We start from the raw sequence: 25,383 nt of genomic DNA on the forward strand, positions 1-25,383 counted from the left end.
CTGGTGAATTATGCGGCACAAAGAGCAAATCTCAAATGGGGGTAAGTTGAGGCACGCCCCAACGAAGACAAGTCACGATCTCCGGTAGTTTCTCCCCTCCACAGCAAAGTGGTCCTCGAAGTCTAGCATGGACAGCACAGCCAGCCATAAAGTGTCGTGCCGTTGGCGAAGCGAAGGATGTAGCGTGGGAATCGAGGACTATTTATACCTGTCAGTCTTTGGCGGCGGAAGAAGATATCCAACGCGTGACTACAAGCTCGAGTCCTGTGACATCGAATCACCTGTGTATCGCTGCCTGGCTTACCGGTCTCTCTTCTATATAAAGCTTCCCCATGCACGGCATCGTCTCTCCTCAAATCGCCCTGGCAGCGCTTTCTGGTAACCATACAATGGAAGATTGAGCACTGGTTGCGCCTCTGCAGGAAGTCCAAATCCTGGCAGCACAACCACTTGTCATTTCCTCCGTGCTTCCTCAAGCAAAACGATTTCCTTGTGGCTATGCAACATCATCTCTGTTTGCCCACGATGATGCTCAATATGACCGTACGAAAGCCATGCTACCATTCCAAACGAAGTGCAAAAAGGTTGGTTTCATCTAGTAGTGTGGCAACGATCAAGCAAAAATACCATGAGTGAATAGTGGAAGAAAAGTGCCGTGAAGCACTTGCGAGTTGAGTTTGGCGGGTTCTGTCTAAATGAAAAGGGGGTTCGGTATCTCAAATGCAAAAAGTGCTATCCGCCAACGTCCTGCCTGCTCCAATGCAATCAATTATGCCAACCGAAAATAACGAACCAAAACGCCTCTCGGGACCATGCGCCGGAAAAAAGCAAAGATGAGAAAAAAGTCTAGGAAACCGGCCCTGATGGTGTGAGATGTGGACAAAAGGAACAATAGTGTAATGGGAGAAGATGCAGCGCCACCATGTGCAGCCGACCAAAATGCTTCAGGAACGAAAGAATGAGAAGGTAAATATCTACAGCCGCCATCTTCAAGACGCAGGAGAAAGAGGTCTATGCCATCTTATCCATGTATAAACAGGCAAGTCTTGTCTAAAGCGCAATGCGATATGCAAAATGCAAGGCGGGAGGTCAAATATGCAGATGAATGGTACAGGGAGTTTCAAGGAAGACTGCCGGCGCGTGCCTGAGTCGCGGGTGTGGGGGCGGGGGCATCCCCGCTCGCGGCGAAGAAGGTTTTGCGACGCCCATGACGCAGACCGCTACGCCACGGCAACACGAGAATGGTTGAGCGCGTGCAGAAGGTCCTGCGCAAAGGCGTGATGGCCGAATGAGTTGCGGTTGTTGCTCTCGCTCCTGTGGGTGCTGTCGCTCGACTGAGGCCGCGAATTGGGGGACGAGGCTGCTGGACGGGCGTCGCTGGTCAGGGTGGCCAGGGTCGAGCGGCGGTGGGCGGCGGCGGCGGAGGGAGCGGCTTCGTCGCCGCGAGAGCGCTGAGGAGAGAGACCGACTGCGATGCAGAAAAACGCTGTTTCAGTACCAGTACCTCTCCCATGCTGCATAGAAAAAAGAGGCTTAACGGGCCGCTCGAGGCGACTTGAAAGTTGGAGGGATGGTTCCGGAAATAGCAACTTACCGTTGGCAACGTCCTGGTCGTCGGAAACGTCCTCAATGACCTGGGTCCTCCTTGCCGGAGCCGTTGTGCTTTTGCGACTGTTTTTGCGGCTGGGAAATCGGCTGCCCATGGGACTGTATTGGCTCATGTCGCTCCGGCGACGCCATGCCTTTGCAAAGGAAAAGGACTCGAGCAGCTCCTTGTGTTCCTTTGTGACGGGACGGCGATATTTGAGCGGCGGCAGCTTCTCGCCGGGCTGATACCAAACGCTGCTGTCTCTGCGCCCCGAAGACGTCTTTTTCACGGAATTTGATGTCGACGAGGAATTGGACGACGACTTGCGGCCGAGGGCGCGCTTGACGCGCTCGCGGAATGCCATGGCGGAAGGGAGTGGCAGGCTCTTAGGCCGGACAAGGTGGAGAGAGAGGGTCGAGTGTTGTCAAATTGTGCGGCACTGCCGGAGCACGGACGGAGTGTCTCGGGAGGGTGAGGATGGAGGAGAATCGAAGGATAAGAACCGGAAGCGCAGAAGAAGAAGAAATCAGGAAGAGGAAGCGAGATGGGAGGTCCCTGAAGTGAGGGAGGGCGGAGAGAGGCGGCCGTTGGATGGATGCCATGGAAGCGGCTGGCGGCAGTGGGACCCGATGGAGAATAGGGCCAGACTAGTTCAGGCTGACAGGAGGCCGATTGTTTCTAGAGGTCGCTCGAGTGCCGCGCCTCGAGCGGTCCAAGGACAGTGCGAGCCAAGAGGTGATGATGATGATGATGGCGGCAGTTGGAGGATGGTGGATAGGTGGGTGGTGATGGTGGGGGAGAGGAGGGGTGCACGAGAGGGAGTTTCCAAGAGTCGCACAAGGCAGCGCAGCGCAACGCTACTTCAGACTGCATGCATCAAGAGCAAACCATCACGTGGAAACATGGGCACTAAGGTACGCGGTAGTTCTATCCATGGTTGAAGCAATGTTTGGTGTTTCGTGTTTGGTGTTTGGCGTCGCGGACGATCTAGACTGTACGAGCCGTGGGAGCGATCCTGCTCCACATCTCCAGACTCCCACAGAGCGGAGCGGAGCGAGGGCGATCAGCAGCGGGGACAAGGCACAAACGGTTGCGTCATGGGATGCAGCTGAGGATAACACAGCAGCCACAATGCTTTCATGACGCTGCCTGCCAATTGACATCAACGGCGCTCATGCAACCATATACCTGCTTCCATTGACCACTCACTTTTCTTCTCCCCATCTGCTTCCATCTTCTCTTTCTGCATCACCATCCACCATGGAAAAACTCAAAAACATCTTGTACGTCCCTACGTCACCTGCACTCCTCGCTAAGCTGACCCAAGAAGCAACCCCGGCCACAAGCAGGACGAGGAAATCCTCTACGGCTTTGCTTCCACCAAATCTCCCGAATCTCCCACTACAGGCGCTCTATCTGGAGAGGGCAGCCATTTCCAGCATCAAAAGGCTGCCGATTCCACTGCGCAACAAGATGCCGACCTGAAAAAGGACAGCCTGTACGTACCGTCTTCTTTGTCGCAATCCAGGGCCAGCGAGCTGGTCGACCAGGCCAGCGTCGACGCCTTTGGTTCTTTGAGAGTCGCTCCACGCCGCAACAAGAAATCAAAAAATACGCAGGGTTCTGGGTATGCTGGACGAGAACAGCTTGTGGTTTTGTCGCAACAGAATTGCCCTTTCGTCCGTCTTGCACCAGGATGCTAACACCCAAGTTGCTCAGAAACAAGGACGGCGGCTCTGAAGAGACGCGCAATGCCAACACTACCCCTCTCGAAGCCACGAGTGCAGTGAGTGGTGCTGGTACTGCTCACGCGTCTGCCCCCACCAAGGGCGCAACCAATGCTGAACGTCATACAGGTAAATTGTCAACACCAGCCCAGCCCGCCACCGACGGTGTCAGCGCCGCTAGTGTCAGATCTGGCGTCATTGGCGAAGCACCACAGGCCAAGACACTGATTGATTCCGAATTACCAGCTGGCGAAGCTGGATCCAGCGCGCCAATCGCCGCCGGCACTGCTGCAGCCCTTGCCTCTACCAAGGATGCCCCGTCTACCTCAAAGGAACCCACTACACCCGTGAGGAGCTTTGGAAGTGAAGCTCAAGTCCCCACCGAGAATCATCCAAACGCAGACACATGGCGCCCTGACGCGCCTACTCCTGGACCGGATATCCCAGGAGCCTTTCCAATCACACCGCAGCCATACTTTCAAGACCGTCAGTTAGGATTGGGCAGTGCGACAATCGACTCGGTCAGCAGGACGGACACTGCCGCAGGAGATGCACTCTACGAAGCTCATCGCAATGGGTCAGGGTCCGCTGGAGCTCCGCCTGTCCCGGCGAAGGAGGCAGGGTCTGCCCAGGCTGACCCTGAACATCACTACGCCCGTGATGCTGCCGCAGTCGGAGCTGTCGGCGCTGGTGTCGCTGTAGCAGCAAATGCAGCGCATGAGGACAGCGGACCTGCGTCAAAGACGGTTGGCAAGCACCACTCGAATTTGGCCAATATTCTTGACCCCACTGTCTTGCCCCAGCCTGACAAGCAAAAGGGCCACAAGGAGACTGTTTCCACCGAAACAGGGACTGGTCCAGCTTCGAAGACTGTCGGACGACACAGCTCCAACATTGTCAACATTATCGACCCCACCGTGCTACCGCAGCCCAAGAAGCAGACAAAACATACCACATCTGGACCTCACAAGTCTGATATGCTCAACCGCTTGGATCCTCGGGTCAAGTCAAACGAGCCAAAAGAGGAGCAATCTGGTCATGGTAAGGAGGCTGCTGCAGCAGTTGGCGTTGGCGCTGCTGCTACTGGAGCGTATGCAGCGGAAAAGGCCCGCCACGAAAGCCCTCAAACTTCTCCAACTGCTGACACTACTCACTCTCCAACCACTCAATCACCGATGATTGCTACTACATCAGGTCGTGGATGGCACGGAGGTCCCACTGGCACCGCGGTCTCAACTGCTGGCGACTCACCCAAGCACAGTAGCTCGTCCCCAAAGTCGACGGGTCACGGAGACGCATCTCACCATGCGCAGCCACACTTTGAGCCCGGCACTGCCGTCGCCGGTGGCGGCGCTCTTGCAGGTGCTGCGGCTGTCTACGAAGTAGAGAAGCACCACAACGAAAAGGCGGAGCATGGCTCTCAGGAGATGAGCACTGGACACGCAGAATCCTCACCTACCCAAGCTGCCTCGACCTCCCCACAAACTGCTACGTCGCCCGACAAGCACCATGGTCGCGACGCCGCAGTCGCAGGTGCTGGCTTGGCGGGTGCAGGAGCATTGGCGTCCAAGCACGAATCAAACAAATCCGACAGCTCTGTTCCCTCTGGCGCGTCTCCCAAGTCTGACAAGGAGCGCGCAAAGGAAGAAAAGAAGCACGAAAAGGAACTCGCCAAAGAGGCCAAGAAGCGCGAAAAGGAGCTGGCCAAGGAGCAGAAGAAGGCCGAAAAAGAACAGGAAAAGATTCTCGCCAAGGAGGAAAAGGAGAAGAAGCACCACCACAGCCTCCTCGGCTTCCTCCACCGCGACAAGAATAAGGAAAGCGAGACTCAACCCGCCCAGGTGGACGGCACTCATGAAGAGGACGAGAAAGTCGGCAACCCTGATGTTCCCTCGGCCGACATCCCCATCGCTGGCAACCCCACCCCGATCCGCGTGTCCAGTTTGAGCGGCCGCAACAGGCTGCACAAGAACCCGCCCAAGGACTTTGCCGCCAAAGCAGCGCAAGCTGACGGATCCGGAACCGGCCAGGCCCCGCAGTATGTTTGATTTTTCGTGTTTCGTCTTCTTCCTCAGCGGTCTACTAACGGCCTCTTCTTCTTCTATCTAATCTACATATCAAACCGGACTTTTATAATTTCCTTGGCCTTGGAATCTACAGAGGCTTGACTGTGTGTGATGATTCCTGCTGACCACCCCGGCCACTAGTGATGAGCTTCCTCCAACAACCGAGTATCCTGGTGGCCAAGTGATGCAAGAACCCAGCGGTGGGTATGGCTACGGCCATGACTACCACTACAACAATGGCTATGGCTATGGATACTCCAATGAGGAGGAGCGTGAGCGCGCTGCTATGCGTCCGGTTGGGGCTGGTAATGCTGCGTCGACTATCCCTGATGTTGCGGGAAGTAATGCGCATACTGCTTTCTAGGCTGTTTGCAGTGTTGAGGGTTCGCGGATCAGTTGTTGCGATGAGTCGACGTTGAGTTTGATTTGTGGTCGTCGCCTGCTTGCTTGATTGCTTGATCGCTTTTTCTTGCGCTTGATATCTTTCATGTTTTGCTTTCTCCTTGCTTGATGGGCAGCAGGGTGTTGCGCGCAGTTTTGCTACTTTGATTGACTGATGGATTGATACCGAACATGTATGAGCAGAGCAGGGACGCATGGACACGATGAGCGACAGGCACGTTTAATGCGATCAGAAATGAATTCCCTAATTTATCATCCACTTTTCTTCAGTCCCGTCTGTGGTCAAGTGATCTCGCAGCACCAACGTCCTGACATTCATTGGGATGAGTAGGAGCCGTGACTTGGTAGTGTCGTATGGCGCACGCAAGAAAGCTGAGAGGTGACTGGAAACATGGAACAATCCAATCTTGGAAGAACGCAAGGCAGGGGGCAGTTGTAGTGGGTGTGATATCTTTGTTGCCACCAGGCATTGCGGTAGGAGCACGAATGCTCCCTGTATTCCACCAAGTAGACCCAACTCTGTATCATATGCTTTCTACGCTGGTGATGTTGGTCGGTCTCTTCAGGCACCCAATCAAGTCCTTTTTCCAATCCCCCTTGTTCCTCATGTTTCCCAAGGCTGTTCAATCGCTGTCGTCCGAGCTGCTCTCGTCCGAACTGCTGCTGTCCTCATCGCTACTCTCGTCCGAGCTGCTCTCCTCGCTCGAACTCTCTTCACTGCTGCTGCTGCTAACAACCGAGCTCTCCTCGCTCTCACTCTCAACCTTCTTTTTCTTCTCCGCCTTCTTCTTGCTCTCCCAGTCCGCTTGCGCCTTGGCCACCTGCGCCTCGCGCACAGTCGTCGGTCTCAGAGGAGCCCTCGTGTCTGGCCCCTGAGGCCGGGATCCCAGCACTTCGAGAATCATCTCCGCCCGGCGGCGCTGGGCCAGGCGCAGTTGTTGGTCGGCCGAGTTGGCACCGTCGCGCTGCTCGCGGCGGCGCGCCGCCGAGCGCGAGAGTTGGCGGTTGAGGGCGGCGGTTTTGGTGTGTGAGAGCTCCATGTTCTTCTTGTCGTTGTCGCCGGCGGTGGTAGATGGAGTCGGTGAACCAGAATCGGAGTCGGAGTCGGAGTCGGAGTCTGATTCTGAAGATGAGTCGCTGGAAGATGAGTCTGATTCCGAATCAGACGAGCTGCTGTCACTGGAACCGTCGGCGTCGTCCTTTTGCCCCTCCTCGTCCTTGGTCTTTTCGAGAATCTCGCGCGCCTGCTCCTGCAGACGCTGGCGGACGGCGTCGCCCTTGAGGCCCTTGAGGTACGCTCTGAGCGCGTCGTCGTATGACGTGGGCAAGCGCTGGATCTTGAAAAGGTTGTCAAAGAGGGTGCTTTGCCTGACTTTGTTGAACTTCCAGTTGGCGCGGTCGGTGTGGTATTGCTGGAGGTAGGTGAGGTAGGGCGGCGTATCCGCAGATGTTGGCGCAGAAGTAGCGGAGGTGGTGGCGGCGTCGTTTTTGGCTTTGCGCTTCTCCTCCTTTTTGGCCTTTTTGAGCTCGGCTTTGGAGGGCTTGTTAGCGTCGTCGCCGTTCGTGAGGGCGGCTTGTTCAGTGGATTGGGTTGGAGGCTCAGAGGGTAGGATCTCTTCTTGACGAAGTGAGCTGGACCACGCTTTGACGAGAGTCTGGTCGCCGTCGATGGTTTTGGTGTCTGGCGTGAAGCTGACGGATTTCTTGCGCTTGAGCGTTCTGATTGGCGTGGAGACGGCTTGATCTGGGACAGCTGGCTTTGTTTGAGGTTGAGCCTCGGACTTCTGCTCTTTTTCTTCAGATTTCTCTGCCTTCTTTTGCTTCTTCTCCTTCTTGGGTGGCTTGGCAGGTGTCGTGGCGGACTCGTCGATGGCGGCGGTGGATGTTGAAGTCACATCCTTGTCGTCTTGTGAAGTCTTCCTCTTCTTGCTCTTTTTATCCTCGCTCTTGCTTTTACTAGAAGTACCTTCCTCTTTCAGTTGAGATGGTGTGCTCTCCTCCTCAGAAGGTCGAGATCTCTTCCTCGAAGCCGAAGCATTCTCTGGGGTGCCGGCTGGCGTTGGAGCTTCGTCTTTGGCGTATTTCAGCTTCAGACCGAGTTTTTTCCAGGCTGGCACCCGGGGAGTTGAAGCTGGGCTATCTACCATGGTCTAAAGAAGCGCGACGTAAGATTTTGTAAGAAAAAAGATGTAGCGACAGGATGTAGTTTTGCACAGGTCAAAGCCGCTCATGTCTGAAAAAATCCAGGGCGCACGCTGATTGGTCGTGGTGCCGCTAGGGCGATCCGTCTTGGCGGGCGTCAGTGCGCGGGCTCCCGACCAGGCTCCGAACAGCAACGCGTGCGTTGACATAGCTTCACTCTCCATCAACCACACCCTACCCCTCCACCCACACCCATCTGCCTCTTTGCTCTCTTCTTGAGCGCCTTTTCGGTACCCTCAGCTGCGCCTAATTCTACAATACCTCCGACACTGCGCCCATCATGTCTGGTTCGTACAGCTTTCGAATATCAACCCGTCTGCCAAAGAGCTCGAATAGCTAACGGAGCTTGCTTTTGATAGGAAGCGCCGGCTACGATAGACACATTACCATCTTCTCGGACCAAGGTCGTCTCTACCAAGTCGGTACGTCATCCTCATGAGCATGGTCGCCCCGAACGAGACCCAACTCCGATGGCAACACGCCTGGCCACATAGACCTTCAGACGCTAATCGGAGGCCTCCAACACAGAGTATGCATTCAAGGCCATCACCGCAGCAAACATCACCTCGGTGGGTGTGAGGGGCAAGAACTGCGCCGTCGTCTTGACCCAGAAGAAGGTTCCTGTAAGCAGCAGCCGAGCTATGCCTCATGTTCCATGCCTGACCGCCCAATGAATAGGACAAGCTCATCGATCCCGCGTCCGTCTCCTACGTCTTCAGATTGTCGCCCTCGGTTGGATGCGTCATGACCGGATCGATCGCGGACGCCCGCGCCGGCGTCCAGAGGGCCCAAGGCGAAGCTGCCGAATTCCGCTACAAGTACGGCTACGAGATGCCCTGTGACGTCCTTGCAAAGAGGATAGCCAACATCAACCAAGTCTACACTCAGAGGGTACGCGCTTGATATGAATAGCATTTTGTTTTCGCGTTGGCAGCTGACCCGCCTCAGGCTTACATGCGTCCTCTGGGTGTTGCCACGACGCTCATCTCCCTCGACTCAGAATTTGGACCTCAGCTCTACAAGTGCGATCCCGCGGGCTACTACGTCGGCTACAAGGCCACCGCATCGGGACCCAAGACCCAGGAGGCGCTGAACTACCTCGAGAAGAAGCTGAAGAACAAGGACTACGCTGAGGGTGACTGGCAAGAGGTGGTGGAGCTCGGAATCTCAACGCTGAGTCAAGTGCTGAGCGTCGACTTCAAGAAGGGCGAGTTGGAGATTGGCATTGTCGGAGGTCCCTGTGCGGATGGCAAAGAGGGCACCGACCCCAAGTTTAGGGTGCTGACCGAGGAGGAGATCGACGAGCGGCTACAGGCCATTGCCGAGAAGGACTGAGCAACACGCCGCGAATGAGATGGGTCCCCTCGCCTTGCGGGACTTGAGCAATATGCTTGGCTCACGGGTGCTACATCATAATGCTTACGACGCTGGGTTTTCACTCCTCGGAATGTGGTGCAACGGTGCATGAGCGCGTCATCGTGCGGGTGCGGCTGTCGGTAAAGGGGAACGTTGTGTGTACCAATACATCGAACTCGGGTCGAACAAAACCAAGTTGAGCATTCCAAGTCTCGGACAATTCCCACTCGGTCGCAGTGATTACGCAGTTAGGCGAGGACCGATTCCGCAGCCGTGAATGTGGCTGCCATTGCATAGTGTGACGATCAAAGCCTCTGCTCGGAAAATGCCTAGGCAGCTTGGTGTAGCACAACAGAAGGGAGGCGAGGCGGTGCTGCTAATTTTGCGCGTGGCAGCCAAACCTCAGCTCCATCCCCATGGCAATAACGTGTGCGGTAACAAAGCACCAGCACATGGCCAATCCCACAGCAACTCTGGTACATGGACTGCTTAGGGTTGTGGCGGCAGCCGATGGCTTTGTAAAGGCTCACCTCAACCACGAGAGCGAGTGTTCCACCTCATGTCATCTCTCAGCGGCCGTAAATGCCATGCTCCCGTGGCATTGCCTTTCAGCTTCACATGGTACCTTGCCTCTGTTCCTGCATCATGCAGCTACGGTCCGCTGGGTATTCCATTTTTTTGCACCCTCCCCTTTCGCGCTCACCGTTACGGTCGAAATGAACTTGAGCCCGGAGAAATGATCCGCCACACAACACACACATCTCCTCCAGCTGGTGGTTATAGGGCCTTGCCACATAACCATCCACATCACATCGTCCGCCGCTGAGCTTTGGCCACCACCCGATAGCTTAGGCGCCGGCAGGCAGGGCAAGCAAATCCATTCGTTGGAGCGAACGGGAAGGGCGAAAAGCTCCTCCAAGTCGGCACATATGCGTTGCTACGCTTGTATTGTGCGGCTCTCCTCGAATGGGACCCTGTACGCACGTCGGGCTCGCCGGGCGTTTATAGCAACGGTTGGACCCTTGCGGAAGAAAAAAATCAAAGAGGATTGATCTCGAGCGGTTATTCCCATTGTTGGTCTTCTTGTCCGTCTGTGCTTTCTAGCTTCCAGAAATCCTTTGTCGACCAGTTCCTGTGGTTGCGAATCATGGCTGACGGTTGTAAGTAGTAGCCCCCTTTTGCTTACTGTTGTTTTTGATGTGATTTTGAGACTGATGATTGGATTCTCGCTTCAGTGAATCATATCCGCGCCGTTCGCATAGCAGAAATCATGAATGACTTCCGAAGACTTCAGCATCAAATAGCAGAAATCACTTCGTGCCAGCCACTTCAACAGTCAAACATTGAAGCATGCACCATACTCCAACAGTGCGCCATCGAGGCCAGAAACGTGTTGGTTGCGCCTTCCTGCAACACTACCGATATGGAGAGCAATTTGGAGCTGGAGAAGAAGCAATTGAGAGCGTACGTGCGCTTTAGAATGCCTTGCTTTGGGAGGTAGACATGGACTGATCGAGATTGAATAGAATCATCTGCGATGCCAGCATACGGCGGTTCAAATGTCAGCAAATCTACCTCCGCGCCAGTGCCACTCGACGCTGGGTCATGTCCCGCGACAAGCTGCTCGGCAACCAAAAAGCTCGAGGCTGTCAAGTTCAAAAGCTCCAAGCTATTGACCGAGAAGTGAAAGCGGTAGGATGCCCCCCAACACACATTGTCCAATCTGCCCTCCGAACACTCAAACACAAGCACTGCGTTGATGCCAGTCACTAACTACTGCCTCAGGAACTAGAAAGTATCACAGACGACTACGTCGACTACTGCCTCCGCGCCGAAGACCTGCTGCAGGGCAAATGGCTGGACGAAGACCCAGATCTCGCAACGATCCAGCACTACATATACCGAGGAGTGCAGCGTGCTGGATCTCATTGATAAGCCATGGTTGAGCTGGCCTTGACACGCGTCGCAACGGTGTCTGGTACACACTTGTTGCTGTTGTTCAACATCATCTTCTTGCCCCTACCGTTCTAGGGCCAATTCTGTCTCCGGCAGACACCCATCACACACATACATCTGGGCTTCATCCCTTCACTCTAATTCCGCACACATGGCAAACGCAACACACGATCTTCTCGGTTCGACCACCCGCCCCTGAACTTCCAAAAAGGCGCTTTCCGCACATATACACATATCTCTAGTTTATAATAGACTTGCATCTTCTTGCGCTTTACTCTGTCCAGTTGGTACTCGGTTCATGTGTGCTACATCAATGGTCCGTCCAGCTGGATCCGACAAAATCTCCACGCGTCACGGCATTTGCAACTAGCGTACCAGAGGTGCAGATTTCACATGTTCACACACCTACCTAACCCAGCCCACGCCCCACACTCGCTTCCACTCCTTGCCATTGGACTCTTCTCTCGATTACCTCGCAGTCAGGGGGAACAGTACTCGTGCACACCAGGCCAGCATCTCTCCCTCTCTGTGCCGTTTCCCAATCCCCTCCGCAAGCACCCAAGCTCGCTCTCCTGAACACTCCCCTAAGCCCCCTCGTCCAGGCCCACACTTTCGCCCGCCACCACAAACATCTTCTCTCCAAGCCCCATGCTCGCTTAGCTAAGATCAACGGAGTGTAGCTCCGCCCCCTTTCCACGCCATCCATCCGCCATTCAATTCATCTTGTACGACTCCAGCATGCAGCCTTCCTTCCGTCTGTACACGGAACGCCCCGGCTTGATTGGGAAAGCCGGCGGCTCCAGATGGCGCAGCAGAGCGGCAAGTCCCGAATTTTGCACGGGGGTTTGAGATTCTCGGTTGGTGTTGAAGAGGTTAACAGAAAGGCTCAATCAACGACGACACTATCATGCCTCCCCTTGGCCTCTTCTCAAAACATCACCGACCTACCCCTACCACTCCCGTCCACCCACCTCAAGCCTAATCCCCCTATCCACCCCCACTCCCCCCTGTCCCACCAACCCCACAACCAACGGCTCCATCACACTCCTGCCCTCCTCGGGCAACGTCCCCAAGAAGCCCCACCGCGCCTGCTCCTTCCAGCCCTTCTCCCTCCACGCATTGAGCGAGCCGTGCGGGAACCATGTCACGACGCCGCGCAGGCCCTCGTCGTGGGCAATGGCGACAAAAACGCGCGGATCGGCGTCAAACTGCTGCAGCGCGTCGACGCTGCGTTGCGCCTGCGGCGGGTCGACGTACCACCCGTCGCGCGCGCGCGTCACGGCGTAGAAGGGCGTGCTGCGTGTGGGGTCGGCGGAGGCGGCGAGCGGAGGCGGCGTCGTCCCGCCGGGCGTCTGGGTCTCGAGGTTTTGCGGGTGGCATGCCGTGAAGAGCGAGCAGGGGCACGGAAGACGCAGACCGGGGCGATTCAGGGGCAGCGAGGGGGAGACCGCTATCTCGTCTGGCAGCGGCGCGGATGCGGTCGGCCGGAAGGCTCCGCCGAAGTGGCAGATGTCGCCGCCCATGAAGACGAACGTGTCGTCCTCGGCCAGCGGGGAGCTGGTCGTCGTGCGTGCCAGCGCGGAAATGTGCCCCGTGGCGTGGCCGGGCGTGTTGAGCAGGTAGAAGCTGCCGTCGCCAAAGAAGTCGTGCGCTTCGAAGCTGCCGATTTTGAAGGAGGGGTCGAAGGCGGCTTCGCGAACAGTGCGGTTTTCGAATATCGAGTCGAGGAGGTGGGCGTCGGGGTTCGCTGGCCAGCCAGGCATCAGGTGCTCTTTGAATCCGGGACCGACGACGAGTTCTGCGCCTGGAGGGAGGCGCGTCGGGTCGCCAATGTGGTCCCAGTGCCAGTGCGAAATCACCGCTGCCTTGATTTTGTTTAGGTCGACGCCGCCGTCGGCCAGAATCTCGTCGACCCCCTTCGAGACGTGGATGCCGAGCATGCTTTTTTTGATGGCGTCGAGGGAGGCCGGCGCCGTGGTCCACCAGTCCTTGCGAGCGCCGAGATCGAAAAGCACTTCGTTTCCTGATGGGTGTTTGATGTGAAAAGCCCAGGTGGGCATGTTGATTGCCTCATGGCCCTTAAGCACAGGGCTGACGAATCCGGATGCAGGACAGACGATGTCGGTCGTGGTATCGATTATGGAGACTTCGACGGCCGTTGGAGATGGGGGAATGTCCAGAGGAGGGAGAATTTCTGATTTGATTCCTGGCCCTGCCATGGTGAATGTTGAAGTTTTTTCCGAGGTCGAAGTTGGTTGTGTCGGGAGGTATCAGGCTGCTGATGCAGTGACCTTGATCTTATTTATTACATCTGCGGATCCAACCCATAGGGATTTGCAGTATGATTTCATGGCTGTGATGGCGTCGCTTGTCATACCTTTAGGTGGGGTAGTGTATGGGGATGATGCGGGGATGGAGGGCTGATGCTCCGCGGACAAACGGAGTAAAGAAAGACGCACTGACCCCAGAGTGGAGGAGCTTTCTTCGAATGAGATTCGACTTTCTTGCTCATCGTTGTCGGACATGTTGGGTCCATCAGGGGGAGATTTTCGTTGACAAGACGGCTTGGCGTAGTAGACCTGCATTGCTGGTGTTACCAATGGGGTTATTCCCGGATAACGGGGCTCCTCATATCGCTTCCAGACGAGGGCTTGGGATTGTCGATCACTCCTTGGGGTCACATGGGAGATAGCGCTGTGGGCCAAAGTTCGTCCAGTATCCCAAGACAATATCAACATTTTCAGTGCAACGTTGTGGGACACTCGACCGGTCAGACAGGTTACAACACGTTGAGCGATTGGATTAATTCAATCTTGGTATGTACTGGGAATTGTCAACGGAAGAGTTGACAATACATTGGAACTGAACAAACCTAATCGATTACATTACCCTTGTGACATTCCTCGTCATATGTTGCTTCAAACATATCCTCGTCTTAGTGTCCTCATTTCTTCCACAGACTTCTCAAACCCCTTTGCCTCCTCTCCCTCCTCGCCGCCCCGTCCACCACACATTCATCTTCACCCTCAGGAGCATCAGCAACAGCCGGGTTTCCACGCGCCTTCCACCTCTTTTCCAACCTCAGCGCCAACACCATCACACCTGCGGCCACGATGCTGGCCGCCAGAATGCCAATCATGACCAAGTTACTCTTACGGTACGGATGCTTCGCCGCTGCATCGGCAGGCCAACCAGAGTACAGGGCATACGTCGTCAGAATACTGCCGAGGTTGCCCAAGCCCGAGACGAGTGCAGAGGCAGCGGCGACACCGACTTCGCCGTGGCGCGGCTGGAAGAGCTCGTTGGTCCAAGCCATGGTGAGGGGAACAGTGGGACCCAGGCCGAAGCCGACGAGGAGAAGGCCACCGTAGCGTGCCCAGGGGTGCGGATGCGCTGGCGCGAAGGTGGTCACGAGGAGACCGGCGATTTGGAGGAGGACGGCGAGAGAGAAGAAGAGGGCGCGGTGGTGGTTGTAGCGGTCGGATAGGGGGGTCACGAGGAGAATGGCGATGAGATCCATCTGGAGTTGAAGTCAGTTACGCATGCAAAGGGAAATCGTGGTGGAGGGGTTTGAAAGCTTACAATCCAAATTGGCGCTGTGAGCAGGGAGAGGTCGACGCCAGAGAGACTGGGGTTGATGGACTCGATGATCAGAGTTGCGTAGAGCTGCACACCGATGCCAACACCAACAACGCCAAAGTACATGATGGTAAGAGGCCAGACGCGCCAGTCGATGAGGACGTGCCACAGATCGCGGAAAGTCCACGGCTTGTGATGGTATACGCGGGTCAAATCCTCGTAATGGATGCGAGCGTCCTCGCCAGTTAAGGCAGGCTTGCTCACGGGGATAAATTTGCGCCAACCGGTACGGTTGGGAGCCTCTCCAGGGGCAAGCGGCCGGTCTGGTAGCCACCAGAGAAGGGATATGCCCACGGCAATGGTAATGACGCCGTAGACGAGGAACATCCACTGGAAGCCTACATAGCCGTACACACCATCCATCTCTTGAAAGCCGGCAGAGACAAGACCAACGACGGCGGCTGAGACCTGGGCGGCAGTAAAGTACTGTCCAATTCGTTTGCCGGTGCGAGATGGTGGGTAAAAGAGGGTGAGATAGTAAGACATTCCAGGCCACATGCCGGCAATGACGATTCCAAGAAGAAGGCGGAGAAAACTGGAAAAACACGTAAGCTAGGGTAGAGGAACGGAGACAAATTGGAAGGCGTACTAGAAACTCCACTCGGCCTTCATGGCAGTCATGCAAGTGCCAATGATGCCAACGCCAATAACAATACGGCTCATCCAGACATGCGGACTGAGCCTGGACATGATCAAGTTGGATGGGAAGTCGAAGATAACATAGCACACGTAGAACAACGCGAGACCAGTCGATATTTGCTTAGAGTCGATGTTCAAGACGGAGCCCAAATCGTGGCCGGACGAGCTGTTCATCGTTTGGGCGAGACCCACGTTTGAACGGATTGCGGAGCATAGGAAGTACAGAATCCAAAAAGCTGCGCGGATATTGTCAGTCTTGAGGCGTGCGAGCTGTGATGGTGGGAGTAACCTGGTAGAATTCTCCGATCCAACTTCCTGAAGCTGGTTAGCGGTTGTTGTAGAATTTCGATGGCATCAACTTACTTGTAGACCTTTTCTATCCTGTCGAAATCGACCATCTCCTGCTCTTGTCCAAGCTCGGCGGCTTCTTGGACCTCGCCATGCTTGTCCTGCGAGCCCGTAGGCGACTGGATGTAGTACCTGCTGGCACGATCAACCTGTTCGTCCGCCATGGCTAGTACCAGAGGCGAGGGTTGAGACGTAACCCCTTGATGACTCGAGACGACAGAGACCAAACGCAGAGGAAGAGGCAAGAGGTATCATTCGCGCAAAAACAGAGTGACTCTAAAAAAACCTAGGCACGCTAACTCCGAAGTCGGAAATCGAACTCGCCCAAGCTCTTTTGGGGCATTGATCCTCTCTTCGCCAGAGAAAGTGCGCCAAGCGCCGCGTCAGTGATAGTGTGTAATAAGTAGCAACGAAATTTTGCACATTTGTTGGGCGCAAAAGAGGCGATTCAGCCGATGATAACCATGAGGGCTCGAGGCTGGTGGGTCAACCGTCAGCAATCACCCCGCGGCCAGCTGACGGGGCGTGCATTAGGTAGGTGAAGCTGCATGGCGTCCTTCTCGCCGGCGTCCGCCTCATTTTGCTGGTCGCCGGCGGCATTGTGTCCTGCATGCCTCGATGAGAGATGGACATGGTGATGAGTCCCGTGGAGGCGTAGCATCGTGACCGAGGCAGAAAGGTATTTTTTTATGGGAGCTGCCGTCAACCAATTGCAGCGTCCGTGCGAAGCTTTGCTGCCGCCCGCGGGCGAGCGACTCAGACAGAGCTCAGAGCTATGACCTCACCAACCTGCGACTCCAACACCACCATCTGGACAACACCAGCCCGTTAGACTCCGGAATCGCAAGTCTTTGGTCCAATGCTCTGAAACTCGACCCACTTAAGATACCACATCTCCAATCCACCAAAATGCTGCTCCTCTGGGCGCCGCGAGCTTCTGTTCTCCGCTCTCCACCATCACTTGGCCGCCACGCGCGCTGTCTCTCAACCCTTCCAAACAACCGCAATATCGTCCGTCTCTCTTCCCATCTCCGGCATCCCTGAAACTGACTCCATCTACAGTACGTCCACCCAACAACCTCGCCGTCCTCTCCTCACGACACCTACACCCTAACCCTAACACCAACCTCCCCACCCCACGCCCACCTCGCCCTCGGCACCACGACCGCCCTCCCCGTAACACCGCGCTCCTTCCGCGAAAACCCACACTTCCTCAAGCTGGTGCACTCAGTCCTGCGCGAACACGCAATCCACGACCCAACCGTCCGCGGCGCCGCTGCCGCGTATGCCAGCTCTGCAGGCGCAACACTTGGCTCTGGCGGCGTGGGCTTCATAGCCAGCGGCGGCACGGGGCTGCCGCCAAACCACCCGTCGGCGCAGGCAGCGCGGCAGGCCGCCAAGCGGTCGCGCCCGTCCAATATACCTGGGAGCGCGCGGTCGCCGACGACGCCGTCGCCGTCGCCCTCGTCAACGCCGTACTCGGCGTATGGTGGAGGCGGTGGTGCTGGCGGGGATGGTGCGGGTGGTGCGTCGGCGCAAGGGGGTGCTGGAGGTGGTGGACGAGGTGGATGGGTCCATGTGAGCGACGAGAGGCGCGCGCCCGAGTATGGACGCATAGCGTGGCCGGAGGACATCTTTGGCAGTGTTGAGGTCGATGGGAAGGGTGAGTTTGTAAGCGAAGGTGGAAATTATCAGGAGAGTGGCACATACCGCATCGTAACGAATGAGGGTGTGCTAGGACTTAGTGGATATCTGATGGGAAAGGTAAGAGCGGCAGTGGAAGATCTTGAAAAACAGGGGGTGGGAAGATGATGCTTCTTTCATTGGGATGCCATGAACGGTGAAAAAAGACAGGCGCAGGTGTGGTGTAAAATATGGCCATGATCACCGCGGAAGGGGTTGCGACAGGAATAGCATCGACACGAAGGTAGATACCCGCAAATAAGGTCAGACAAGAAATCAATTCTCCTCTCCAACGACTAATAAACTCGCAATTTCAATTTTCAACGAAGGATTCAGGCATAAGGAGACCCAAAAGCTTGATACACCGCAAAGACCGACTGCGCGGCGCGAACACCTGTAATCCAACATTGAAGCAAAACGATCAACCGCAAGCTGGCGTGGAAAGAATGCAGACAGAAAAAGAAAGTTCATCGAAGACACAGCCTAAGAGCCAAAGTCCTTTACGGAGGATTCGTTATCGCTCGTCGGTGTGTCCCTGCGCGGTCTCGATGTTTTCTTGTCCTTGTTGAACGACAACTCCTTGGGCTTCTTTCCGTACACGACCGAGCTGCGTCACCTAAAGTCAGCGAGCTCCGAACCGCGGGAAAACAAACGGACAAGCCGTCCATGGAGAGAGCATTGTGAGATATGGAGCACAAGGGAGAAGTAAGGAGGAGGACGAAGACGACGAGATGAACCCACCAAGCCAAATACGCATGGACACTCTTATCCTGCAAGCCCTTGCGGAAACGGGCCATAAATGCCGTCGTCGTCTCTTCACTCCATCCCAAACCCTCACAGACCCTCTTGAATCCATTCCGATTCGCCAAATTGACAAACTCCTGGAACAGCAACCAACGGCCTGCCTCGCTCAGGCGAGCGTCACTAGACCAAGGGCCAACAGGGATCTTCATGCGACGCTCGTGGACATCTTCGAAGCCGGCGTCGAGCATGCCCTGTTTCTGGTGTTCGAAGGCCGTGAAGGCGCCTGTGCTGATGGGCGGATTGGCCAAGGCGGCAGCGAGATGCACGTCGCGCCACTGGTGGAACACGTGCGCGTCGTTGACGCTGTCGTCGTCGCTGGAGAGGAAGAACGAGAACTCCTTCTGCTCGTAGTAGCCGCCAGGCTTGAGGGAGCTACGCAATACATTAGCTCGGGAAGTTGCCGGATGCATGAACCAGAGGTTTTGACGTACTCCAAGATTTGACGGTAGTATGCGGGCCAGTCGTCGATATCGCCACTCACGGCGCGCCCGTGGATGAAATCGAAGGTCGTCATAGGGAGGCTCCATCCGATTTCAAGGGGCTGATTGGGCTGCGTTTGAAATTCGAGATTCTTTGGCTTCCAAGACGGTGGGCTCCAGAGAACGTCGATGTCAATGCCGACGACATGGGACAAGGGGCTCTGGTTGGCAAAATCGCTGATCTCAAGTGAGTTGGTTGCCGTCAAGGCTTGGTCGCAGACTCACATTGCCCATGTCCCTGAGTCTAGTTAGAGTGGATAGTGGAAAAATTGCCTGGTGCTGTGAATGCAACATACCTTGTCTTGTGCCAACGTCCAGTACGTTCTAGGAGTTGTCAGCTCGATGATGGACTATTTTCACGCTTTAGATACTACCAAAGGAGCCTGTTGAATAGGAGCAACGTAAAGTGCTCCGTCGAGCATGAGCAACCAAATCTGGTGACTGCAAGACAGTCAATAACATCTTCCTGACTTCCTCATTTGATCACCACGGACATTGGATCAATCTCGTCGAGGAACCTATGGTAAGATGGTGTCAGACTCTCTCATCACTTGTATCTGGACCAAACGCACTGATCATAGTCTCCGGGAGGATGGAGCTTGCGTCCTTGCTCGACCGGATACTTGTATATCGTGGCGCCTAATTTCTCCAACTCGAGGTTCCTGTTGACAACATATGAGTTGGATGGCTTGCGACGTGGCGGTGAACACCGACGGATCCACTCCGCTGTAGTCTGCTTTATAGTAATCCAAGTTCGGCTCCTGGAACTCTGTCAGCTGGATGCTCTGGGTATGATTCTGCTCCTTCGAGTCTTACAATCGGGATATGCTCATCCAGGGACCTTGCATCTTTCAAAGACATGACTTCGTTTGTGTATGCTGAAAGCAGTCTGGATGTACGGTGTATGTCTTGACGAGCGTAGGGAGGCGAGTAGAAGTATCTTGCTCGGACTCTGATAAAATGGTCTTCGGACGTCATGCTCAAGTGAACGCCAGTAATGCTGCTGCGGTAGTTGTTCCAACGACAGACGATAGAAGGAAGGCAGGAGAAGTCAGTCCGCTCCGTGCGTTCTGTCCCAACTACCTATGGACGTTGTCGTGACTTCCGAAAAAGGAAATCAATGTCCAGCAAGCTATGGGAGCTCGGCTTACCATCGAAACGGCAACCACGACAGTGCTCTTCTAAAGGCAAGTGTTTGTGCTCACACATGTTGATCGTGCTGGACTAGAAACGCTTCACGACCAGCCAGAAACATTTCCATGGTGGAGACAATCGGCCCCATGGGGTAAGATGCTTGTAAGAGCAGTCGGCGTCTAGACTACAGTCTTTGGGGTTCATTCCTGCGTGTAAGCTCAAATTCAGCCCCCATATGACGGCATTCCAATTTCTTGTGCCACAACAGGCAGCTAGGTTCGCAGCACTGTGCAACCGCCCCATGGCCAAGCTGAAGCCGTTGTCATCAACGGAGTCATGGAAAAATGTTTGCTGACTCGGTGGATGGATGCAGTCGGAGTTATGGACCACCATCAAACAACACCGAGAGCGTCGCGATGATGTCGATCTCGATCGCGTAGAGAGCAGAAAGAGTTGACAAAGACTGATTTTGCGGGTAGGGGACCGAGCTTGGTCCGATTTAGGAACCATGGAGTTAAGGATTGTAAGGGCAGGCTTTTCACGAGGTCAGCGTGCTCGGATATCGGAGGGCTGACAATTGCATCTTGGGGTCAAGCGAGCGAGCGTGTTTCTGGGATGAGGGAGTATTTGGTGTGTCACACGTCGATCTTGCGGTGATCCAGGCGAGGAGAGCGGGTTGAGATGTAGGATGAAGGGAGGCGATGGAGGTTCAAACAACAATATGAAGCAGCGCAAGCAGCTGGCTACAAGAGACAAGAGACACGACACCACAACAATCGGAAGAGGTGTTGCTGCCGCCAGGGGGCGAGTTGGTGGTGCGGCCCGGGGCAGGGGGCTGTGACAAAGAAGATCCAAGCTTCCAGGCTAGCGGTGCCGGCAGATGTCTGCCAGAAAAGCGCGTACATAATTCGAGCAAAAGGACCGTATGTTTAAAAGACAGTTGTCGTGACTCTCTCTCATTACCTACTACCAGTCGTTCAACACGCTGCCCAGGTAGAAGTTTAACCTCTCACCCCCGGGCCCGGCCTAGCTTCGAACAAGATGCCGATCCGTACCACCACGAGCACACGAATCCTCCCACGCTCGCTCGCGCGGGGCTCCCAGAGAATATTTTCTGCCACTAGGCCTCCTCGGCCCACGACCCTGCACCTCGAGCACCGCAATGCGCCGCTGCTAGCCCTGAGCACGCCATTCTCTTCTACATCTCCATCCTCCAACGCTGCTCGCTTTTTCTCCAGCAGTCCCATCCCAATGGCTGCGCAGAAGATTGACGGCAACGCCGTTGCCAAGAGCATCCGCGAGAAGCTCCACGCCGAGATCGATCAGAAGCAGGCCAACAACCCGCGCTACAAGCCTGCTCTGAGGATCATTCAGGGTATGTTCGCTTTCTGAAGCTTCCAAAAGACTGCAACAAGCTAATATCCTCCAGTTGGCGACCGCTCCGATTCCAGTAAGTCGTCGTCTGACCCCGCGTCGCGACTCAATTGACCCGTCTAGGCACCTATGTGCGCATGAAGCTCAAGGCCGCTGAAGAGGTTGGCGCTCTTTGTCTACTCTCCCCAAGCATGCGCTGACTTTTCCAGGCCGGAATCGACTGCCAGCTCGTCAAGCTTCCTGAAGAAATCACCGAGCCCGAGCTTCTCCAGCAAATCACCCAGTTCAACAACGACCCCGCTGTCCACGGTATCCTCGTCCAGCTGCCTGTTCCCAAGCACATTTCCGAGTACAACATCACCTCTGCCGTGGCCGAGGAGAAGGATGTCGACGGATTCGGCGTCTCCAACATTGGTGAGCTCGCCAAGCGCGGCGGCAAGCCTCTCTTCACGCCTTGCACCCCCAAGGGTGTCATGGTTTTGCTCGAGAGCACCGGCGTGGATCTCAAGGGCAAGGACGCCGTTGTGATTGGTCGCAGTGATATCGTTGGCAGCCCTGTCAGCTATCTGCTGAAAAACGCCGATGCTACGGTCACCGTGTGCCACTCACGGACAAAGAACCTCGCCGATATTGTGAAAAAGGCCGATATCGTAGTGGCAGCCATTGGCAAGGCTGGTTTCGTCAAGGGAGACTGGATCAAGCCCGGCGCGATTGTCATTGACGTTGGCACCAACTATGTTCCGGACGAGACCAAGAAGTCTGGCCAGAGACTGGTTGGTGATGTCGAGTACGAGGCCGCTGCGGCCGTCGCCTCTCACATCACCCCCGTTCCGGGTGGTGTTGGCCCGATGACTGTTGCGATGCTTTTGCAAAACGTCGTCGACTCTGCCGACCACTACTTTGAGGAGCAAAAGGCGCGCCACATTACTCCTCTTCCGCTCAAGTTGAAGGAGCCCGTTCCTTCTGATATTGCCATTTCTCGCGCTCAGCGCCCCAAGCTCATCAACAACGTTGCCCACGAGATTGGTATCGCTACTCATGAGCTGGAGCCTTACGGCGCGTACAAGGCCAAGGTCGACCTGACGCTGCTCAACCGCCTTGAGCACCGTCGCGATGGTCGCTACATTGTCGTCACGGGTATCACTCCCACTCCTCTTGGTGAGGGCAAGTCCACCACGACCATGGGATTGACCCAGGCTCTTGGTGCTCACCTCGGCCGTGTCTCGTTTGCCAACGTCCGTCAGCCCAGTCAGGGCCCGACCTTTGGTATCAAGGGTGGAGCTGCTGGTGGCGGTTACAGTCAGGTCATTCCCATGGATGAGTTCAACATGCACTTGACTGGTGACATTCACGCCATCACTGCGGCCAACAACCTGCTTGCCGCTGCTATTGAGACCAGAATCTTCCACGAGAACACGCAAAAGGACGGTCCGCTTTACAAGCGTCTCGTACCCACCAAGAAGGGCGAGAGGAAGTTTGCCCCCGTCATGTTCCGTCGTCTCAAGAAGCTTGGAATCAACAAAACCAACCCCGACGACCTGACCCCTGAGGAGATTACCCGCTTTGCCAGGCTGGACATTGACCCTGACACCATCACTTGGAGGCGCGTCCTCGACGTCAACGACAGGCACCTGCGTGGTGTCACCGTTGGCACTGCTCCCACCGAGAAGGGCCAGACTCGCGAGACTGGCTTTGACATTTCCGTCGCCAGTGAGTGTATGGCCGTCCTGGCTTTGAGCAACGACCTCAAGGACATGCGTGAGCGTCTTGGTCGCATGGTTGTTGCCAGCTCTCGCAGCGGCGAGCCCATCACTGCTGACGACATTGGCGCTGGTGGTGCTTTGACCGCTCTCATGAAGGATGCCATCAAGCCCAACCTCATGCAGACGCTCGAGGGTACTCCCGTTTTTGTCCACGCTGGGCCTTTCGCCAACATCTCGATTGGTGCTTCGTCCGTCCTGGCTGACAAGCTTGCTCTCAAGCTTGCCGGTACCGAGCCCGATGAGAACCACAACGAGAAGGTCGGTTTCGTCGTCACCGAGGCTGGTTTCGACTTCACCATGGGTGGTGAACGTTTCTTCAACATCAAGTGCCGTTCGTCTGGCCTTGTTCCCGACACCGTTGTGATTGTCGCCACTGTTCGCGCCCTCAAGGTGCACGGTGGTGGTCCCAACATCACTCCTGGTGCCCAGCTCCCTGAGGTTTACCGTACAGAGAACGTCGAAGTCCTCCGCGCTGGTTGCGTCAACCTCAAGAAGCACATTGCCAACGCCAAGCAGTTCGGTGTTCCCGTCGTTGTCGCCATCAACAAGTTTGAGACCGACACTGATGCTGAAGTTGCCGTCATCCGCGAGGAGGCTCTCGCTGCCGGTGCCGAAGACGCCATCTCTTCCAACCACTGGGCCGAGGGTGGTAAGGGTGCTGTCGACCTGGCCAAGGGCGTCATTGCTGCCAGCGAGAAGCCCAAGGACTTCAAGCTCCTCTACGACGTCGATGGCACTGTCCAGGAGCGCATCGAGAAGATTGGCAAGATCATGTATGGCGCCGAGAAGGTCGAGTTCAGCGAGCTCGCCCAGAAGAAGGTCGACACGTACGTCAAGCAGGGCTTCGGAAACCTGCCCATCTGCATCGCCAAGACGCAGTACAGCTTGTCGCACGACCCTGAGCTCAAGGGCGCGCCGTCTGGCTTCACGGTCCCCATTCGTGACGTCCGCATGGCCGCTGGCGCCGGCTACTTGTACGCCCTGGCTGCCGACATCCAGACCATCCCTGGTCTGCCTACCGCTCCTGGCTACCTGAACGTCGATGTCGACTCTGACACTGGCGACATTGAGGGTCTGTTCTAAGCGGCTACTTTTCTTTCTTTCTGTTGATATCCGGGTTGCCATTGCCCTCTTAACAGCGCAATGAGCCCTTTTGTTCTTGTTTCAATTTTTGCCATCTTTTTGCTACCAAGCGTGTATTCGCTTCGAACTTGTTTTGCCTACCTTGGCCCTCTTTTTTTTCATCACCCAAAAAATGCAATTGGACGGGATGGTCGGATGAAATGATGGACGAGTCACGGAAACACATGCATGCAGTCTCTTCAACGACGGACGCATGGCGCGGGTCATGGAGTTTTTTTGTCTTTTTTCAACAACCAACGAATGGTACGGACGTAGAGTCTTTTGGTTCATCACCAACTAGCGAGCACTCAACAGCAGCTCCCAACGGATGGGAAAGGGCTAGGTCGAAGGAAGGAAATTTGCAAAAGCGTACTGTGCTTGCTTTGGAGAAGCGGAGATACCAAATGAAATGTTGCCGCTTCATCAGCGGAAGAAACCATATCCACGTTGTACTACAGATGTTCGTGCCAGCCATTCTTTTGTTGTACTAATGACGTCTGGGGTGACTGGAAGTCATCAAAATCAAAAATCTTGCGGAGCATGGGGAGGAGGCTGGTGTAGTGCTGACTGCGTGTATCCAGGCGCTCGATGAAGCTGCAGAAAGTCACACAGATGATGATTCTCTCTGTCCAACCCCCAACCACTCTGCAGAGCTAGAAGCACACTGCCCGCGGTTACTACATGACTGCGACTTCTACTTTTCCTCCAACGTCCATCTGCCAAAGATTCCGTGCTCACAGCCTCTTCCCGCAGACGAAGCAGGGAAACTTCAAACCGCAGTCAATTCAGCCACCCACGCTCTGCTCAGCCACCAAGCTGTTTGCTGGCCGCAGCTCAAGTCGAAAAGTCTTGAACATCGAGGACTGCTGGGGGGCGTGGCATGGCATATGTGAAGCGTGGCGCAGGCGGGGAAACACGTCAGGGGTTCTGCGTCTTGGTGTGTGCCTGCCACAGACGACAGCAGACAGCAGACGAGAAGTATCAAAGTAAGCCAAGGTGCCAAATGCCAAATAATCGCCAACCGCCAATTGTCCATGTCTCTCCTCTTTCCCAGATGCCCTCTCGCAGTCTGGAACCTGGACTTCTCATTTCACCACCCGC

General features: G+C 55.5%; 11 protein-coding genes across 11 annotated transcripts; 6 read left to right on the forward strand and 5 right to left on the reverse strand.

Annotated features, from left to right (window-relative positions):
• Nucleotides 1-1,220: 1,220 nt before the first annotated feature.
• On the reverse strand, nt 1,221-1,952 carry BKA78DRAFT_353634 (uncharacterized protein; the record flags this gene model as incomplete). The annotated part of the gene is made up of 2 exons (XM_066891594.1): nt 1,221-1,486; nt 1,595-1,952. 2 exons carry the CDS (start codon nt 1,950-1,952, stop codon nt 1,221-1,223), a joined length of 624 nt encoding a protein of 207 aa, XP_066743411.1.
• On the forward strand, nt 1,656-2,586 carry BKA78DRAFT_150956 (uncharacterized protein). Its single transcript, XM_066882934.1, has one exon. The coding sequence runs from the start codon at nt 1,951-1,953 to the stop codon at nt 2,527-2,529; it is 579 nt and encodes a 192-aa protein (XP_066743412.1). The 5' UTR covers nt 1,656-1,950; the 3' UTR covers nt 2,530-2,586.
• A 55-nt stretch (nt 2,587-2,641) lies between these two features.
• BKA78DRAFT_316763 (uncharacterized protein) lies at nt 2,642-6,039 on the forward strand. Its single transcript, XM_066888652.1, has 4 exons — nt 2,642-2,871; nt 2,919-3,086; nt 3,308-5,353; nt 5,523-6,039. The coding sequence occupies exons 1-4, from the start codon at nt 2,849-2,851 to the stop codon at nt 5,743-5,745; spliced, it is 2,460 nt and encodes an 819-aa protein (XP_066743413.1). The 5' UTR covers nt 2,642-2,848; the 3' UTR covers nt 5,746-6,039.
• A 154-nt stretch (nt 6,040-6,193) lies between these two features.
• BKA78DRAFT_150966 (uncharacterized protein) lies at nt 6,194-7,959 on the reverse strand. Its single transcript, XM_066882935.1, has one exon. The coding sequence runs from the start codon at nt 7,928-7,930 to the stop codon at nt 6,407-6,409; it is 1,524 nt and encodes a 507-aa protein (XP_066743414.1). The 5' UTR covers nt 7,931-7,959; the 3' UTR covers nt 6,194-6,406.
• A 180-nt stretch (nt 7,960-8,139) lies between these two features.
• Nucleotides 8,140-9,539, forward strand: BKA78DRAFT_150994 (proteasome core particle subunit alpha 1). Its single transcript, XM_066882936.1, has 5 exons — nt 8,140-8,272; nt 8,345-8,407; nt 8,514-8,608; nt 8,664-8,876; nt 8,934-9,539. The coding sequence occupies exons 1-5, from the start codon at nt 8,266-8,268 to the stop codon at nt 9,318-9,320; spliced, it is 765 nt and encodes a 254-aa protein (XP_066743415.1). The 5' UTR covers nt 8,140-8,265; the 3' UTR covers nt 9,321-9,539.
• A 746-nt stretch (nt 9,540-10,285) lies between these two features.
• Nucleotides 10,286-11,490, forward strand: BKA78DRAFT_150996 (uncharacterized protein). Its single transcript, XM_066882937.1, has 4 exons — nt 10,286-10,501; nt 10,577-10,805; nt 10,868-11,033; nt 11,127-11,490. Exons 1-4 carry the CDS (start codon nt 10,489-10,491, stop codon nt 11,271-11,273), a joined length of 555 nt encoding a protein of 184 aa, XP_066743416.1. The 5' UTR covers nt 10,286-10,488; the 3' UTR covers nt 11,274-11,490.
• Nucleotides 11,491-12,247: 757 nt separating this feature from the next.
• On the reverse strand, nt 12,248-13,862 carry BKA78DRAFT_371503 (beta-lactamase-like protein; the record flags this gene model as incomplete). Its single annotated transcript, XM_066892707.1, has 2 exons — nt 12,702-13,862; nt 12,248-12,593 (listed from the first exon to the last, which is right to left on the reverse strand). The coding sequence occupies exons 1-2, from the start codon at nt 13,514-13,516 to the stop codon at nt 12,248-12,250; spliced, it is 1,161 nt and encodes a 386-aa protein (XP_066743417.1). The 5' UTR covers nt 13,517-13,862.
• A 379-nt stretch (nt 13,863-14,241) lies between these two features.
• BKA78DRAFT_353640 (major facilitator superfamily domain-containing protein) lies at nt 14,242-16,087 on the reverse strand (the record flags this gene model as incomplete). Its single annotated transcript, XM_066891595.1, has 5 exons — nt 14,242-14,817; nt 14,880-15,471; nt 15,526-15,811; nt 15,865-15,890; nt 15,939-16,087. The coding sequence occupies 5 exons, from the start codon at nt 16,085-16,087 to the stop codon at nt 14,242-14,244; spliced, it is 1,629 nt and encodes a 542-aa protein (XP_066743418.1).
• Nucleotides 16,088-16,702: 615 nt separating this feature from the next.
• Nucleotides 16,703-17,735, forward strand: BKA78DRAFT_344411 (uncharacterized protein; the record flags this gene model as incomplete). The annotated part of the gene is made up of 2 exons (XM_066890453.1): nt 16,703-16,934; nt 16,986-17,735. Exons 1-2 carry the CDS (start codon nt 16,833-16,835, stop codon nt 17,733-17,735), a joined length of 852 nt encoding a protein of 283 aa, XP_066743419.1. The 5' UTR covers nt 16,703-16,832.
• Nucleotides 17,736-17,912: 177 nt separating this feature from the next.
• BKA78DRAFT_151077 (S-adenosyl-L-methionine-dependent methyltransferase) lies at nt 17,913-20,142 on the reverse strand. Its single transcript, XM_066882939.1, has 9 exons — nt 19,706-20,142; nt 19,462-19,650; nt 19,384-19,407; nt 19,264-19,330; nt 19,186-19,213; nt 19,115-19,127; nt 18,842-19,066; nt 18,348-18,782; nt 17,913-18,213 (listed from the first exon to the last, which is right to left on the reverse strand). The coding sequence occupies exons 1-9, from the start codon at nt 19,735-19,737 to the stop codon at nt 18,090-18,092; spliced, it is 1,137 nt and encodes a 378-aa protein (XP_066743420.1). The 5' UTR covers nt 19,738-20,142; the 3' UTR covers nt 17,913-18,089.
• A 1,132-nt stretch (nt 20,143-21,274) lies between these two features.
• Nucleotides 21,275-24,243, forward strand: BKA78DRAFT_331953 (formate--tetrahydrofolate ligase-domain-containing protein; the record flags this gene model as incomplete). Its single annotated transcript, XM_066889931.1, has 4 exons — nt 21,275-21,398; nt 21,453-21,473; nt 21,521-21,558; nt 21,607-24,243. The coding sequence occupies 4 exons, from the start codon at nt 21,275-21,277 to the stop codon at nt 24,241-24,243; spliced, it is 2,820 nt and encodes a 939-aa protein (XP_066743421.1).
• Nucleotides 24,244-25,383: the final 1,140 nt, after the last annotated feature.

The sequence above is a fragment of the Phyllosticta capitalensis genome, assembly GCF_038381095.1.
Source record: "Phyllosticta capitalensis strain CBS 128856 chromosome Unknown BKA78scaffold_6, whole genome shotgun sequence".
Classification (NCBI taxonomy): domain Eukaryota; kingdom Fungi; phylum Ascomycota; class Dothideomycetes; order Botryosphaeriales; family Phyllostictaceae; genus Phyllosticta; species Phyllosticta capitalensis.

Bases quoted from the DNA above. Each gene is read 5' to 3' on its own strand.
- BKA78DRAFT_150994 (XM_066882936.1), top strand. The intron at 8,609-8,663 runs GTAAGCAGCAGC...CCCAATGAATAG, and splicing joins TGACCCAGAAGAAGGTTCCT to GACAAGCTCATCGATCCCGC. The intron at 8,877-8,933 runs GTACGCGCTTGA...GACCCGCCTCAG, and splicing joins ACCAAGTCTACACTCAGAGG to GCTTACATGCGTCCTCTGGG.
- BKA78DRAFT_150956 (XM_066882934.1), top strand. From the start codon at position 1,951: ATGGCGGAAGGGAGTGGCAGGCTCTTAGGCCGGACAAGGTGGAGAGAG.
- BKA78DRAFT_150966 (XM_066882935.1), bottom strand. From the start codon at position 7,930: ATGGTAGATAGCCCAGCTTCAACTCCCCGGGTGCCAGCCTGGAAAAAA.
- BKA78DRAFT_150996 (XM_066882937.1), top strand. The intron at 10,806-10,867 runs GTACGTGCGCTT...GAGATTGAATAG, and splicing joins GAGAAGAAGCAATTGAGAGC to AATCATCTGCGATGCCAGCA. The intron at 11,034-11,126 runs GTAGGATGCCCC...CTACTGCCTCAG, and splicing joins TTGACCGAGAAGTGAAAGCG to GAACTAGAAAGTATCACAGA.
- BKA78DRAFT_316763 (XM_066888652.1), top strand. From the start codon at position 2,849: ATGGAAAAACTCAAAAACATCTT. The intron at 3,087-3,307 runs GTACGTACCGTC...CAAGTTGCTCAG, and splicing joins GACCTGAAAAAGGACAGCCT to AAACAAGGACGGCGGCTCTG. The intron at 5,354-5,522 runs GTATGTTTGATT...CCCGGCCACTAG, and splicing joins GGAACCGGCCAGGCCCCGCA to TGATGAGCTTCCTCCAACAA.
- BKA78DRAFT_151077 (XM_066882939.1), bottom strand. From the start codon at position 19,737: ATGCAAGGTCCCTGGATGAGCATATCCCGATT. The intron at 19,651-19,705 runs GTAAGACTCGAA...ACAGAGTTCCAG, and splicing joins TGGATGAGCATATCCCGATT to GAGCCGAACTTGGATTACTA. The intron at 19,214-19,263 runs GTAGTATCTAAA...GACAACTCCTAG, and splicing joins CTATTCAACAGGCTCCTTTG to AACGTACTGGACGTTGGCAC.